Source organism: Martes martes (assembly GCF_963455335.1).
Source record: "Martes martes genome assembly, chromosome: 3".
Lineage (NCBI taxonomy): Eukaryota > Metazoa > Chordata > Mammalia > Carnivora > Mustelidae > Martes > Martes martes.
The window spans coordinates 140,312,225-140,327,817 of NC_137890.1; the positions used below are offsets into that span (position 1 = coordinate 140,312,225).

General features: G+C 35.1%; 1 protein-coding gene across 1 annotated transcript in view; it reads left to right on the forward strand.

Moving 5' to 3' along the window:
* Positions 1-14,725, forward strand: part of BAZ2B (bromodomain adjacent to zinc finger domain 2B) — a 426,011-nt gene extending 411,286 nt beyond the window's left edge. Inside the window, exons 37-40 of the mRNA XM_080798618.1 lie at positions 2,179-2,325; positions 10,274-10,539; positions 10,798-10,941; positions 14,186-14,725. Coding sequence (XP_080654744.1) covers positions 2,179-2,325; positions 10,274-10,539; positions 10,798-10,941; positions 14,186-14,339 — 711 coding nt within the window. The 3' untranslated portion in view covers positions 14,340-14,725. The remainder of the gene's footprint in view (positions 1-2,178; positions 2,326-10,273; positions 10,540-10,797; positions 10,942-14,185) is intronic.
* The last annotated feature ends 868 nt before the right edge of the window (positions 14,726-15,593 follow it).

Here is a 15,593-nt window from a genome sequence, read left to right on the forward strand (position 1 = left end):
TTGTTATTAATCTACATTTATCACTATTTAACTCCATCTCTTACAATTTTCATTTTTTAATATTTAATAGTACATTATTTGCTATGAAACTATCTTGAAAAGAAGGCATAGTTTCATAATCAAAGATTAATGAACACTTTTTAACCTTTAACTAGAAATGTAATTGTGCCTAAAATAATCCTTATAACAAGTCCTAACAGAATGTTAAAGTACTCAATGCTTTTAGAAATACCCTCTTTGCCAGAGACCAGGCTTATGGAAAGAAAGAGCTGTCATAATTTGCCTCCTGATAATTCTCTGCCCACAGTGTGCTTTATATTTTTGTTAATGTTAAACATAGGCAACATCCACTGTTTTATGCTCTACACTTGCTCTAACGTGTTACGAGCTATTGCTGTGACTCTTTGACAGTGTTATAACCTTGATACCTGTCACCCTTTTTTAATACGTATCAGAAAAGAGGGGCGCCTGGGTGGCTCAGTGGGTTAAAGCCTCTGCCTTAGGCTCAAGTCATGATCCCGGGGTGCCGAGATTAAGCCCCGCATAGGTCTCTCTGCTCAGCAGGGAGCCTGTTCCTCCTCTCTCTGCCTGCTTCTCTGTGATCTCCGTCTGTCAAATAAATAAATAAAATCTTTAAAAAAAAATAAGTATCAGAAAAGAATTTTATTTTTAAATCATAAGTGTGAGATGTCAGAGAGACTTTATAGTATTTCTAGTTATCTGTTATAAAAAGTTGAATTTACTTACTGTTCATGAAACTGATTTTAACTTTTGTCATAGGAATTTAATTATAACCTTCTAAATGTTATTTCTCAATATTTTTACAATAGAAGTCTTAAAGATATAACTTAAATTTGGAGAAATAATACCATGTGAAGGTACTTAGTGATGTGGTATTAGGAAGGATCAGAAAATACTTACTGTTAGAATGGCAGACTCTGCTGCTTTTGCTCTGAGTACACATGACAGTTTTCATATTATGTATATTACACACACTTGATAGGTACTTAAGCTGAATAGTGTATATCTGCCATTTTGATAAGATTTTTAAGCTGCCATTGATGTACATATTGAGTTATATAAGACTATTTTAGACTTTCCCAGATTAAGATTTAATGTTGTATTGAAAGTTTTAACAATTAAGCTTGAAAAGTTAAGCTATTTTGTTTTTAAGTGTATAAATATATAACTTTCAATTAGTGTAAGTGATTTACAGTTTAAATGTTTTGCTTTTTCAAATTATTGATTACAAGTCATTTTCTACTGTGGCCGTATAAGCTAAATGTCAACACAGGGTTAGTATTGACCATTTTTTAAAGCTTTCTTGAAAGTTTTTCTTTTCTAACTTTGCTTCTTTCCTTTTGTGAAACTGGTTATGCAGAGTATGTATGTATGGGGGGAGGGGAATCTCCTTACAGATTTTAAAGTTCTTAATGGTATTAGAAACTTTTTCACAGAGAATAAATAATTTTATTTTTAGTTCTACAAAATAAGTTATGACTAATTAAATTCTTTAATTTATTATTACCAGTTTTTTTCTCCTTAGAAATCATTTTGTAGGATTCATTTTCTGCACTTGTGACACCTGTTTGATTTAGGTTGAATTCCAAAGTGTTTTGGTTTGGACACTTCTTTTAATCAATCTCAAAAAATAGATGGATAATTTAGCCAAAATATAGTGTCATCTTTTTACTATTATATATAATTTTGGTACTAACACAAGTTTCCTAATTTTGATCTTAAAAATTACTCTAACTCTTACTTATTTCTTTCTTAGGATATCATGAGGATGCTAAGATAAGCAAAAGATGAAATACCTTAAAAAATTAAAACACCATGTATTAAAGCTACTCATTGCTTTATGTGCTCTAATGTCACGTTAATGATTTCATATGTTAATGTGTACATGCTTCTGAAGTGTGTGCAGGCATTCAACCTCTAGCTTTGTTCTTTGCAGTCTACCTGAAATGTGCATTTTCCCCAACTGAACTGCTCACCCCGTCATGTGGTCCATATCTGTGTAATGAGAGATACATAGATGTGTATGGCTACTGTATATTTGTTAGCAAGCGGAATGTTTGTTACTAATATAAATTAGGAATTATGGTGTGTTTAATATCCCAATAACTATTCTTCACAGCAGAGAGCTAATTTTAAATGATTTCTCATATATTATAGTACTGCCAGATCTGTCGAAAGGGAGATAATGAAGAACTGCTTCTCCTTTGTGACGGCTGTGACAAAGGCTGTCACACATACTGCCATAGACCCAAGATTACCACTATACCAGATGGGGACTGGTTTTGTCCAGCTTGCATTGCTAAGGTGAGACTGAGCTAACACTAAACTTTTTAATTGCCAGATCAAAATGCAGAGCTATATGGGGATTTTTTTAAAGATGTAATTCACAGGCCATAAAAACCACCTTTTTAAAGTGTACAACTCAGTGGTTTTACAGTATTCCCAAAGTTGTACAACCATCACCACTATTAAATTCCACAACAAATTTTTCATGACCCCAACAAAGAGTCTTTGTACCATTATCTATCATCCCCATCCCCGTCTCCCCTTAGCCTCTGACAACCATTAGTCTACTTTCTGTCTTGATGGATTTACCTATTCCAGTTGTTACATATAAATCATATCATACAATATGCTGCCTTTTTACATATGCTGCCTTTTGTGTTAGACTTCTTTCACCTAGCACAATATTTCCAGGTTCATTCATGTTCTAGCATGTATTAGTCCTTCCTTTTTATAGTCAAATGATATTCCATTCTTTTGATATAACATATTTTGTTTATCCGTTCTTCCATTGATAGACATTTGAGTTGTTTCCATATTTTGGGTATTATGAATAATGCTGCTGTGAAACATTCATACATAAGTTTTTGTATGAATAAATGTTTTCACTCATCTTGGGTATATACCTAGGAGTTAAATTGCTAGACAAATGGTAATAAGCATATGTAATTTTAAGTTGCTTTTGGGTCACTTTTAAATTAGAAACCTGTGGACACTTATAATGATTGATTAAAGAGAAGCAATATGATAATAGCATTAGAAAGTAAGGAGTAAGAAGTGTGAAAGGGTCAGCATGTGTTGAGGGCCAGAGTCTTTGTTAGGTGTTTCCTAAGTTAGTCACTCCCTTTCATGTTTCATCTCTTGGCCAATAACTACCATTAATTATTACCAGTAACTGCCATGTCTGCATGAACTAAATTCCAAACATCCATCTATTCACTACCTCTTTTCTTTTGGTCTACCCCCTTTCACACTCGAACTCCAACAGTTCTTTGAACTCTAGTCCATTTATCTGAAGACCTTCTCACAGTCCCTCTCGCCTTTCATGTCCTCTCTTTTCTCCTAACCTTGCTTGTAATGTGTCAGCATTTCATTGTCATAATCCTTGCATTCACCTTCATCCCCTTTGCCTCTCTCTCACTTGAGAAAACCATCATTCTGATTAATCCAACTCTTGACTTCCTGACACCTATACTTTTATATATGAATGTGGTTGGAGAAGATACCCAGCCCTTTAAATTTGAGGCATTAAGATGGTCTTTTATGGTCCTGATAATTTACCTCCAACTCCGTCTCCATCCTTATTCTCAGCCGATGATCTTACTCACATTTTCCTGTGAAAATAGAAGGCACCAGAAGAAAATCTTCTAAGAATTTGCCACCACATGCACCATCCTTCCTGTGTCTGTGCTCACATACTCGACCTTCCCTCCTATGAACTGCTAGTGGCTCTGACAAACTCATTTCCCAGACTTATGCCTCAGAACCCACCCCCTCTCACCTTCTTAGGAGTGTGATTCCAAGAGTTCTCTCTTCTGCACCATCTGTGTTTCCTTCTCCTCTGGGTTCTTATCATCAGCCCACTAACATGCCACTACTCCTTCCATCTTGAGAGAACTAAATAAACAAAAACCTTCTTCTGGGCTCACTTCTTCCTTGATTCACCTCTCCCTTTCTCCCCTTCCCTTTAGAGAAGAACTCATGGGAAGTTTTTGTTCTAGTTCTCTGATTTTTCTCCTCCAAATCACTCTTGAACTCACTCCAGTCAGATTTTCACCTCCATGGATTCTCCGAAATTGCTCTTATCGTGACCACAAATGACTTCCACATTGCTTAATTCAGTGATCAGTACTTAGGCCTCATCTAACCTATTAGGTATATTTGATAGAGTGGAACACTCCCTCTCCCTGAAACCTTGTTTCCACTTGACTTCTAGGATACCATACTTACCTGGTTGTCTTGTCTTCTTGCCTTTGCCCTTTTTCAGTCCCTTTGCTGATTTTTCTTACCTCCCTGATTTCTTAACATTGGAGCAGCTTCCTTAGCTGCAGGGTTATCTGTAAAAATGAGATAATGTTTAATTCATAGGGTTTGTTTGGGGGTTTTTTAAGATTTTATTTATTTAGGGGTGTCTGGGTGGCTCAGTGCGTTAAAGCCTCTACCTTCGGCTCAGGTCATGATCTCAGGGTCCTGGGATCAAGCCCCGCATTGGGCTCTCTGCCCGGCAGGGAGCCTGCTTCCTCCTTTCTCTCTGCCTGCCTCTCTGCCTACTTGTGATCTCTATCTGTCAAATAAATAAATAAATAAATCTTTTTTTTTTTAAAAGATTTATTTATTTATTTATTAGAGAGAGGGCACTCATGTGCATGCAAGAAGAGGAAGGGCCAAGGGAGGAGGGAAAGAATCTCAGCAGGCTCCTGGCAAAGCACCAAGCCCAACTCAGGGCTTAATCCCATGAGCCTAAGATCATGACCTAAGCCGAAAACAAGAGTTGGACGCTCAACCGACTGAGTCACCAGGTGCCCCTAAATTGTAGAGATTTTTGAAGATTAAATATGGTCATGTGTGTGAGAATTTTTATGACTTCAAAATTCTGTGACATGTATATATTAATACTTTATTATATTTTATTTAGATTTATAATATATTTTATAATTTTTATTTTTATAATCTATTTATATTTTATAAAATAGCAGAGGGTCCCACATTGCATTATATTCACTAATAATCACTTTTTAATTTTTCATTACTCGATTATTTTGTCATATCTAATTCAGTAATAATTTTCACTGGTTGTACGTAAATTATCTTTAAGCTCCTTAACTGTCAAGTTTTAGAAATTTCCTCGAATCCTTTATTAATTACTAAAAAATTAAGTATGGTAGACTATAGGAGGTTTTATTTTCAGTAAATTTGCTTAAAACAGAATTTTGGCTATCTGTCATTCAAGGAGTGGACTAGGAGATGTATGATCTATGATCTAATCCAAATGCTTCATGTAGTGCAGATTTCTAAGCCTCTGCTCTCTGTTTTTTAAATGTAATGAATTAGATGTTACATTTCTTATAGCAATAAACAAGTATTAAACATTTAGAGCTAATGTTTTTAAACTGTCTTTTCAGTTAATTGAGTTTTTATAAGTATTTATACTATATTGCTCTCTAATGGCCATTTATGCAAGTATCATTGTAAGTATTTTTACTCTGTGTATATGTATGTGCGTGCCAATATATATACATTCACTTTATTATATCTATATTTATTAAATGTATAGATGTATTTGTTTTTATATATATCTCACTGGATCATAGAATCAAAAAGACGTGTGTATATATGTAGATACATATATCTACACATACACATATTTATATATCCTCATAGACACATGCACGTGAGGTTTCAAACTCTAATACCTATGAAAGCCAGGCAAATAACACAGAAGAGTTGGGTCTGTGGCAAATAGGAAAGTTATGCCTGAATTTAAATATAACAGTCATGACTCAGCTCCAGCCAGTTGTTGTCATGTAGACATGTGGGCCCGACATTCCAGGATCTACCAGTATTTCAAGATTATGGATTTTTATGCATATCCTCCCAAATGTTTAGTGTTGGCAACAAACTCAAGACTTTTTACAAGTATTATATGAGCCAAACAGCAACACATTCTGTGGGCTGTTTACAGCCTGTAAGCCACCAAGTCACAAACTTCTGATATATAAATATATAAACAACAGAAATGTGCCCTTGTATGTGTAGTCTGCTGGTTCTGCTTTAGACATACTGAAGATTCTTTTAGAATTTTGGTTATAACAGGATAGAGAAGAAGGGTAGGGATTGGGGTATCTCTTGTGCCAGAACAAAGTAAATCAGGTAACAGAGTAACTGTATAAAAACTTGCATTTGGGGGTGCCTGGGTGGCTCAGTAAGTTAAGCAGTTAAGCATCTGCCTTCAGCTCTGGTCATGATCTCTAGGTGCTGCGATCAAGCCCTGCATTTAGGTCCCTGCTTGGCAGGGAGTCTGCTTCAGTCTCTCTTTCTCTCCCTCTATCCCTAGCCCCTGCTGGTGTTTTCTCTCTCTCTCTCTCTCAGATAAAAAATATTTAAAAAAAAAAAAAAAAAGCTTGTTTTTACAAGTATGTGAATGTGGGGGCGTCTGGCTGGCTCAGTCAGTGGAGCATGTGACTCTTGAACTTGGATTTGTGAGTTTGAGCCCTACAGTGGACGTAGAGGTTACTTAAAAAATAAAGTCTTAAAAAAAAACAGTATGAGTATGTATACAGTGTAATGAGACAAGCAGATAAACATTATTTAGTAAAGAAATATATAAACTTCGGGTTTTTTTGAAACACTAAAAGTTCTTTTGATTCTGTCATTTAAATTTCATGTTTCCTGCTGTTGTTATAAGTTTGTTAGAAAATGATCCCAAGTAATAATTTAGTTCACATAAGGAACTAGAACTTTTGGCCTCTTATTCATGAAATTTTATTCTTTTTTTTTTTTAAGATTTTATTAATTTACTTGACAGACAGAGATCACAAGTAGGCAGAGAGGCAGGCAGAGAGAGAGGAGGAAGCAGGCTCTCCGCAGAGACCCTGGGATCATGACCTGAGCTGAAGGCAGAGGCTTTAACCCACTTAACCTACTCAAGCACCCCTGAAATTTTATTCTTTTTAAGAAATATAATTATTCAATCTAACTTAATTTCATCTTGGGGCACCTGGGTGGCTCAGTGGGTTAAGCCTCTGCCTTCGGCTCAGGTCATGATCTCAGGGTCCTGGGATCGAGCCCCACATTGGGTTCTCTGCTCAGCAGGGAACCTGTTTCCTCCTCTCTGTCTCTGCCTGCCTCTCTGCATACTTGTGATCTCTGTCTGTCAAATAAATAAATAAAATATTTTAAAAAAAAATAATTTAATTTCATCTTCATTAAATGGAGTTTTTCCTCATTATATTAAGCATTCTCTTTCTCTTTTTTTATGATTTCAGAGTGATAGAAGTTTAGTGTAATATGAAAACTCAGAGTATCAGATATTAGTGAATAAAAATGAATAAGCTAAATGGAAAAGAGACTTAGTAAAACATTTTAATTATTTTAGTTAGTGACAAGGGGGAGTGATTCTTTTATATGATATAGGGAAGGTATTAGATTTACAGTTTGCCTTATTATTTCAGGCAATTAAAATACCTCCTTAACTATATGTTTAGCCTCCCAATAAAAAGAAAAACAAATAATTTTAATTGCTTATGGGTACTTATTTAAAAATATTACCAGAAAAGTTCATGAAATCCTCAAAGAAATTATGAAATACTCCAAAGAAATGTTTTTAGCCAAATTTATTTCAAGAATACAGCCAGCTTTGGGCGCCTGGGTGGCTCAGTGGGTTAAGCCACTGCCTTCAGCTCAGGTCATGATCTCAGGGTCCTGGGATTGAGTCCCACATCGGGCTCTCTGCTCAGTGGGGAGCCTGCTTCCCTCTCTCTCTCTCTCTGTCTGCCTCTCTGCCTACTTGTGATCTCTGTCAAATAAATAAAATCTTAAAAAAAAAAAAAAGAATACAGCCAGCTTTAATCAGTGAACTACAAATCAAAACCACAATGAGATACCTCATACCAGTCAGAATGGCTAACATTAACAAGTCAGGAAACAACAGATGCTAGCGAGGATGCAGAGAAAGGGGAACCCTCCTACACTGTTGGTGGGAATGCAAGCTGGTGCAACCACTCTGGAAAACAGTATGGAGGTTCCTCCATATTCCTCCAAATACCACATTACTGAGTATTTACCCTAAAGATACAAATGTAGTGATCTGAAGGGGCATGTGCACCTGAATATTTATAGCAGCAATGTCCACTATAGCCTAACTGTGGAAAGAGCCTAGATGTCCATCAACAAATGAATGGACAAAGAAGAGGTGATATATATATACAATGGATACTATGCAGCCATCAAAAGAAATGAAATCTTGCCATTTGCAACAATGTGGATGGAACTAGAGGGGATTGTGCTGAGCAAAATAAGTCAATCAGAGAAAGACAGTTATCATATGATCTCCCTGATACGAGGAATTTGAGAGGCAACATGGGGAGTTTGGGGAGTGGGGAAGGAAAAAATGAAACAAGATGGGATTAGGAGGGAGACAAACCATAAGAGACTTTTTTTTTTTAATTACCATAAGAGACTCTTAATCTCACAAAACAAACTGAGGGTTGTGGGGGGAGGGGGGAGGGAGAGTGTGGTTGGGTTATGGACATTGGGGAGGGTATGTGCTATGGTGAGTGCTATGAAGTGTGTAAGCCTGACGATTCACAGACCTGTACCCCTAGGGCTAATAATACATTATATGTTAATAAAAAATGAAAAATTAGGGGCACCTGGGTGGCTCAGTGGGTTAAAGCCTCTGCCTTCGGCTCAGGTCATGATCCCAGGGTCCAGGGATTGAGCCCCCACATCGGCTTCTCTGCTCAGCAGGGAGCCTGCTTCCTCCTCTCTCTCTCTCAGTCTGCCTCTCTGCCTACTTGTGATCTCTGTCAAATAAATAAATAAATAAATAAAATCTTTTTTAAAAAAATGAAAAATTAATAAAAAAGAGCACAGCCAACTTTAGATTGTGGCTAGACTGAATATCTGACACTGCAGTCTGATTTTTTTTAACAGTCTGCATAAGAGAAGAAATAATTTTTTTAAAGATGTATTCATTTACTTTAGAAAGAGCGCAACACAAGCACGCGTACATGGGGGTAGGGGGGCAGAGAGAGTCTTAAGCCAACTCCACGCTGAGCCTGCAGCCTCAGTATAGGGCATGGAGCCAGTGGTAGGGCTCAATCTCACAACCCGGAGACCACCATACCACCACTGAAACCAAGAGTATGGCGCCAGTGGTAGGGCATGGAGCCAGTGGTAGGGCTCAATCTCACAACCCGGAGACCATCACACCACCACTGAAACCAAGAGTATGGCGCTTAATTGACTGCACGACCCAGGTGCCCCAAGAAGAAAAATTTTTTAAAAGAGGGTTAGCACTATTCTGGAAATGCATATCTCTCTTCTATGATCTGTTATATTTATTATAACATTCAATTCTCAAAATACAGACTTATTTCCCTATTTCTGAATGGGGGAGGAGGGCTCATTGTTATTTCAGTGCGCTGACTGCAAGTTGTAGTTACCTTGAGTAAGGCTACACTGAGGTGTTTGTTGTTGTTGTTGTTTTTTTTTCATGTAACTTTAGAGCTAGACTGACCCTACCAGTTGTGCGGCTTATCTTTCGTATTTTACAGATAAGATAAGGCCTCATAGATATTTTTGTATGAAATCTATAGCTACTTACTGACAGAGCCATAGCTAGAATTCAGATCCTTTAAATATGTCTTTCTTGTTTTCCTCAAAAACAGACATCTTTCACTGATTTTTCACCATTGCTTTGTTCATACCTGGAAATCACAATTTAGTGGAACTCTTTTTATAGCAAATTTTTTTTCCTTTATCCAGTGGATTTAATCACTTAAAAAGGACTTTATCTTTATTTGACACTTTGTGAGCTATTTTTCATGTTTTGACAGTTTTTTAATTACCTCTTCAATTGTCTTATTAATAAGCTCTATATTTTTGTTTATTTTCAACTTTGTTCTTAATCGTGTTCTAAAAGATAGTCCTTTTGTACCTTTAAACCCATTTGGTTAGTGACTAAAGGGTTACTGCTAAATTCTGTAGTATTGAAGATGGATTACCATGAGATCAGCATCTTCAAGTTTCAGGAATTCTTCAGATAGATTTTCACGCTTTATTAGATTTTAACCTTATGTTATGGGAGAACAAATTAATCTCTCTTAAAAATTAAATAATCAACCTTCTAGATCGGAGGTAATATTCTTTTTGTTTGTCCTATCAGACTTTCATAATTTAGAATAATAGGAAGTCTGTAGATGGTTATTTTCTTATACCTCATTTCCTTTTTTTTTTTTTAATTAAGGCAAGTGGTCAAACTCTAAAAATCAAAAAACTTCACGTCAAAGGAAAAAAGACTAATGAGTCAAAAAAAGGCAAGAAAGTAACTTTAACAGGGGATACTGAAGATGAAGACTCTGCATCTACAAATAGTTCACTAAAAAGAGGAAACAAAGACCTGAAAAAAAGAAAAATGGAGGAAAACACTTCTGTTAACTTGTCAAAACAGGAAAGTTTTACTTCTGTTAAGAAACCTAAAAGAGATGACTCCAAAGACCTCGCTCTTTGCAGGTATTATTTCAGTTTGCATGTACAATATATTTGTAACATTTTATTTGTTTAGAAACTTTCTACTATATTAAAGGTGACTTTTTGACAATTTATATAAATAGGAAAATATGAAGTCTATAGTATAAATAAATGTATTCATCTTTTTAAATCAATTAACTTGTATTGTTTTTACCTGAAAGATTATAAAAATTAAGTTTTTAGTAAAAATAAGTAATTCTAAAACACAGATACTGATTTCAAACACTTTTTTTTTTTAAGTATGATCCTTACAGAAATGGAAACTCATGAAGATGCATGGCCTTTTCTACTTCCTGTAAACTTGAAACTTGTTCCCGGTTATAAGAAAGTTATTAAGAAGCCTATGGATTTTTCCACAATTAGAGAGAAATTAAGTAGTGGACAGTAAGTAAATAATTTCAGTTCAGTAGTATTGAATGCCTAATATGTGCTGGTTACTCTTCTAGTGAGCCAAAAATATATTAATTAAAATATATTAATTAAAGGACCTGCCTTCGGAGAGGGTATGTGTGTGTACATGTGTGTTTAGCTAAGGTAGACTGGTATGGAAGACAAGTCCATTAAAATTGTTTAAACAATTAAAAAGCAGTATGATAAAGCTGCTTTGACATTGGAAGGCCACCAAACCCAGCCTGAGAGGTAAAGAAAAATAAGAGGGAAGCCTCCCCAAGTAAGTAAATAACATAAGCTGGAGCTTATATTGTGTACCAGTGGAATACTGACAATATCTCACGTGAATTTAACAAAAATTTACTGTAATCTTTTCAGATCATTACAATGTAGAGATAAAAGGTCATTGGAAATGTTAAATTAAAATTTAATTTTTCAAATATTAAAATTTAAAAGTTTTATGGGTTGCTGGAGAATCCTAAAAATTTATTTATTAAGTGTGGAAGGAAACTATTATTTTCTCCTCTCTACCATATCCTCTTTGTGATCCTACCTGAAGACCAAAGTGACTTCCTGGCCACAGTTACTGATACTTGATAGGTAAAATTAAACTCCTATCAGAGTAGCAGCTGTTAATGGAGTTTACTTGGTTCTGGACAGTGGCCCATTTTGGAGCCCCCAAAATGAGACCATTCACTTACAAAATAAGCTCACACAAAAGCTTTCCACATGGGAATGGCCACGTGCTGTGAGCAGTATGTGTTCTCTGAGCTCCTCTTACTCCTTATTACTGGTTTAGCTTAAGGTAGCCTGTGACCATAACTTCAGGCCAAGTCCCAAAAAAATATGGAGAAAGAAGGAACTTTACATTGAAAGAATATCTATAAAAGAGATTTTCATTACATTATTATTGTTGTTATTGTGATTACCTTATAATGCAGTATGTTATCTAGTTCCTCCTGGATGTTCTTTTGGTGAAAATCACTGTGCTCCTTTATTTACATTCAATTTCTTAGAGTTGAGTAGAACTTAACTCATAACGATCAGTGTCCGTCTCACATGTTTCAAAAGATTATGTCTGTTTTGTTTTGTTTGTTTTTTTTTTAATTGCAGAAGGGACCTGCCCAAATTTGAAAACATTTAAAACCATTAAAACTATTGATTCTAATGTGATCCAAAAAGCAGTAGCTCCTGTCTAGATATGAATTAGTTCTTTTGCTTTTTCTATCAAAACATCAGATGTTTAGGTGGGTAGCATAATGGACTTTATAATCAACATGGCCAGGACAAAGATTTACACAGAAAGGCTTTACATATGTCTCTAGCTCCTGGCTAGAGGATGAACCGAAACCTCAAAATCCCCAAAATAAACATGAACACAGAGCTTAGACATTACCAAACATTGTTCCATTTTGAGAGTGAGTCCCGGTGAATGGAGGAAGTCACAGCAGAGGCAAGCAGAGAGAGGGAAGCAGTTCTCTTTAATCTTTTTGTGACGTCCGCTCTGTGGGAAGCAAAATTTAGTAGATTCAAGCTCCTCTAACTTCAAGTTGTTTGATTTAACCCAAACTAATAAGCTAGAACCAGAACTCACAAACAGTATTTCAACTGTCTAAACTAGAATTTATCAAATAGAGGGGAGGAAGTAGTTGCTTTAATGAATCTTTCTGGGTTCCATCAACTGTGGGAATAGTGTTTGTTTCACCTAGAATCTCACCTAGAATTCTGTCCTGGATTCTGGTCTCCCTAGCATTAATCATTAACTTTTTCTTATAGTAAGTGCCAGTCTAAAGAGATAAATATTTATCAAAGTAACTTTTAAATATTTTATAAAATTTATTCCCACACATGCTGTATGATTCCATTTATATCAAACTTCCAGAACAGGAAAATCCATAGAGAAAAGACCGATTAGTGGTTGCCAGGGATGGAAGAGGGAAGAATGAGAAGCAATTCCTTAATGGATATAGGGTTTCCTTTTGGGGCAATGGCAATGTTTTGCAAGTAGATAGAGGTGGTAATAGTAAATGTTGTGAATGCAGTAAACGGCACTGAATTGTCCACCTTAAAATGGGTAACTTTATGTTATGTGAATTTTCCCTCATTAAAAAATAATAATAATTCCCAGAAGAACAGGAAAATGGGTGAGGTTACCTAAGGTCTGAATTAATTCTGTGAGCTCATTACAGATGGAGAAATGTTATTTTATTATTGCACATAGGAGAAGGAAGTGAGAAGGAGTGGAAGACTATACAAGGTATCCCATCAAGGAAGTAATTCCACTTTTACCAAGGCTCAGAGTTTCAGTGTGTATTTCAAACGTATTTCTAATACATAAATTATTTTAGTAGTTAGCTTACCATACATTAGAATTAATTTAAAAATATTTAAATTTCTAAAAGCTCTCTTTCAAAATGTATTGTTTTCACTTAGGTTGGCTTGAAAGAAACCACTCCTCTTTTACCAATGAGTTTAGGCAGATTCTTTCACCTTTCTGTTCTCTTTGCTCTGTTTTTACTGGCAAAGATTGGGCTTATCCCACCAAAAAAGCACTGAAGCCACAATGCTTTTTATGGAAAGGCAGGTTTTCATAATGTTGTCCCTGATAAAGGGATAGAGGTTTTTTGGGGTTTTTTTGTTTGTTTTTTTTTTTTCTTTTGAGCTGGTTTTGGATTATCATACTCCAGTGCTTGAGAGAAAGAGCACATGTGAAGAGAGAAGAACAGAAATGGGAAATGGGTAGGAATTAATATAGCAGTATATCCTGGGATGTATGTAGAAGCTACAGGACAAGTGTAACATTTTTGGTGGACAGAAAACATTCCCATTATTTCCACTGTAACTAAATAGTTTTGAATGTGGATGATAGAGTACCACAACTGGTCAGAGGAACTAATAAACCAGTCAGGTGGAATGAGTCCTGGGACAGCACACTAGGTACACAACAGGAAACTGGGTTTGGGGAAAATGCTAGTTAGTTGAAATATATCTTGATCATCAGAGAAATGTGTTTTTTCCATGTAATCTTTTAAAATACTGCATGGTTCAGAACACATGCAATTTTTTTTACTGTTCATCTGTAAGAGAGTATAATGATTTATATTAGTTTAAATGTAGTTACCTTAATCTTTTTTCTTTCAGTTTTATTTTTTCATTTTACCTTTTATTACCTCTTCATTTGTTTTTAAAACAAAGCCACCCTATAAAAACAACCTCTAAATCATGTGTTTTCTTTCAGATATCCAAACCTTGAAACCTTTGCTGTAGATGTCAGGCTTGTTTTTGACAACTGTGAAACATTTAATGAAGATGATTCTGATATAGGCAGAGCTGGCCACAGTATGAGGAAGTATTTTGAAAAAAAGTGGACAGATATTTTCAAAGTGAGCTGAAGTTATAATAATCTTTTTTTTTTTCCTTTTAAACAAGGACAAATGAGACCAGCAATGTGAACTGTATTTACATAAATGTGCAAGGCACATACATAATGACTTTTTTTTCCTTAAAATAAGTATCACAAAAAAAAAAAAAAAGTATCAGAAGAATGATACCATTTTTAAAGGCTTCACTCCTACAACAACCAAGGCCCTTGGTTATTGGTTTGTGTGATTTATCAGCTAATTTAGGTAGAACAGGGAAGCACACCCAAAGAATTTTCAAAGGAAAGGGTGTTATAGTGCAATAGCAATTAAAATATATCAAATCGCACTGAATATTCAACACCAGAGCTCTAATGTGGGAAATGGTTCTCCTTTCCCTCTCAATAAATATCTATTTTTCATTTTTTTACTTTGTAGTTTATTTTTTAGTGAATGTATTTAATTTTATGAATTATTTATGATTAAACCACATCCAGAATCTTCGTTTTCTGTGAAAAGGAAGAACTAGAAAATTGCTTTAAATCTTGAAAATACAACAAGGAATGTTTTAAAATATAAAACAAAGCCAAGTTAAACTGTTTACACTGATGTGCTATAAAAGCACCAAAAATAAACTTTACTGTAGAGTTACAAGTACATTTATATATATATAAATATATATATATATATGTTGCTGCATCACTTGTGTAGTTAAATTGTATTTCAAGACAGTGAAGAAAAATTGACATGTATATACTGTTCATTATTGTTTATATTAAGTCTTGTTTTAAATATGTATTATGTGTATATATTGTTTGGAGACTTATTGTTTATGCCTTAGAAGGACTGTAGCATTTTATTTTAGTCTGAAGGTAATTATAGCTATACAGCTTGTACAGTAATTATCCTCTACCAACACTGTGGCGTCTCCTTGATCTTGGTAGTGCCTGCCTTTGAAACAGGGTGTAGGGGATATTAGTTTTCCATTTTTCTATTTTGTTATATAATTTTAAGCCACCAGGGCCTAAATTAAAGTATAATCATTTGTATCCATGTGGAATAAAATTGTGACAATTTCCTACACACACAGTATTTTTTCATAGAAACATTTCCTTCCCATTTGCCTTGCCTCAGAAATAAATTTAAAAAACATTTGTAACCACTGTGTTTTATCTACTGTGTGTTGTGGTGGCCTGTTGGAGGCAAATAGATCAGAATTTTTTTTGTACCTATGTAAGAGTACTTGAAGTTTTATTTAAAATCAAATGTTGTGGAAAAGGTAGCATT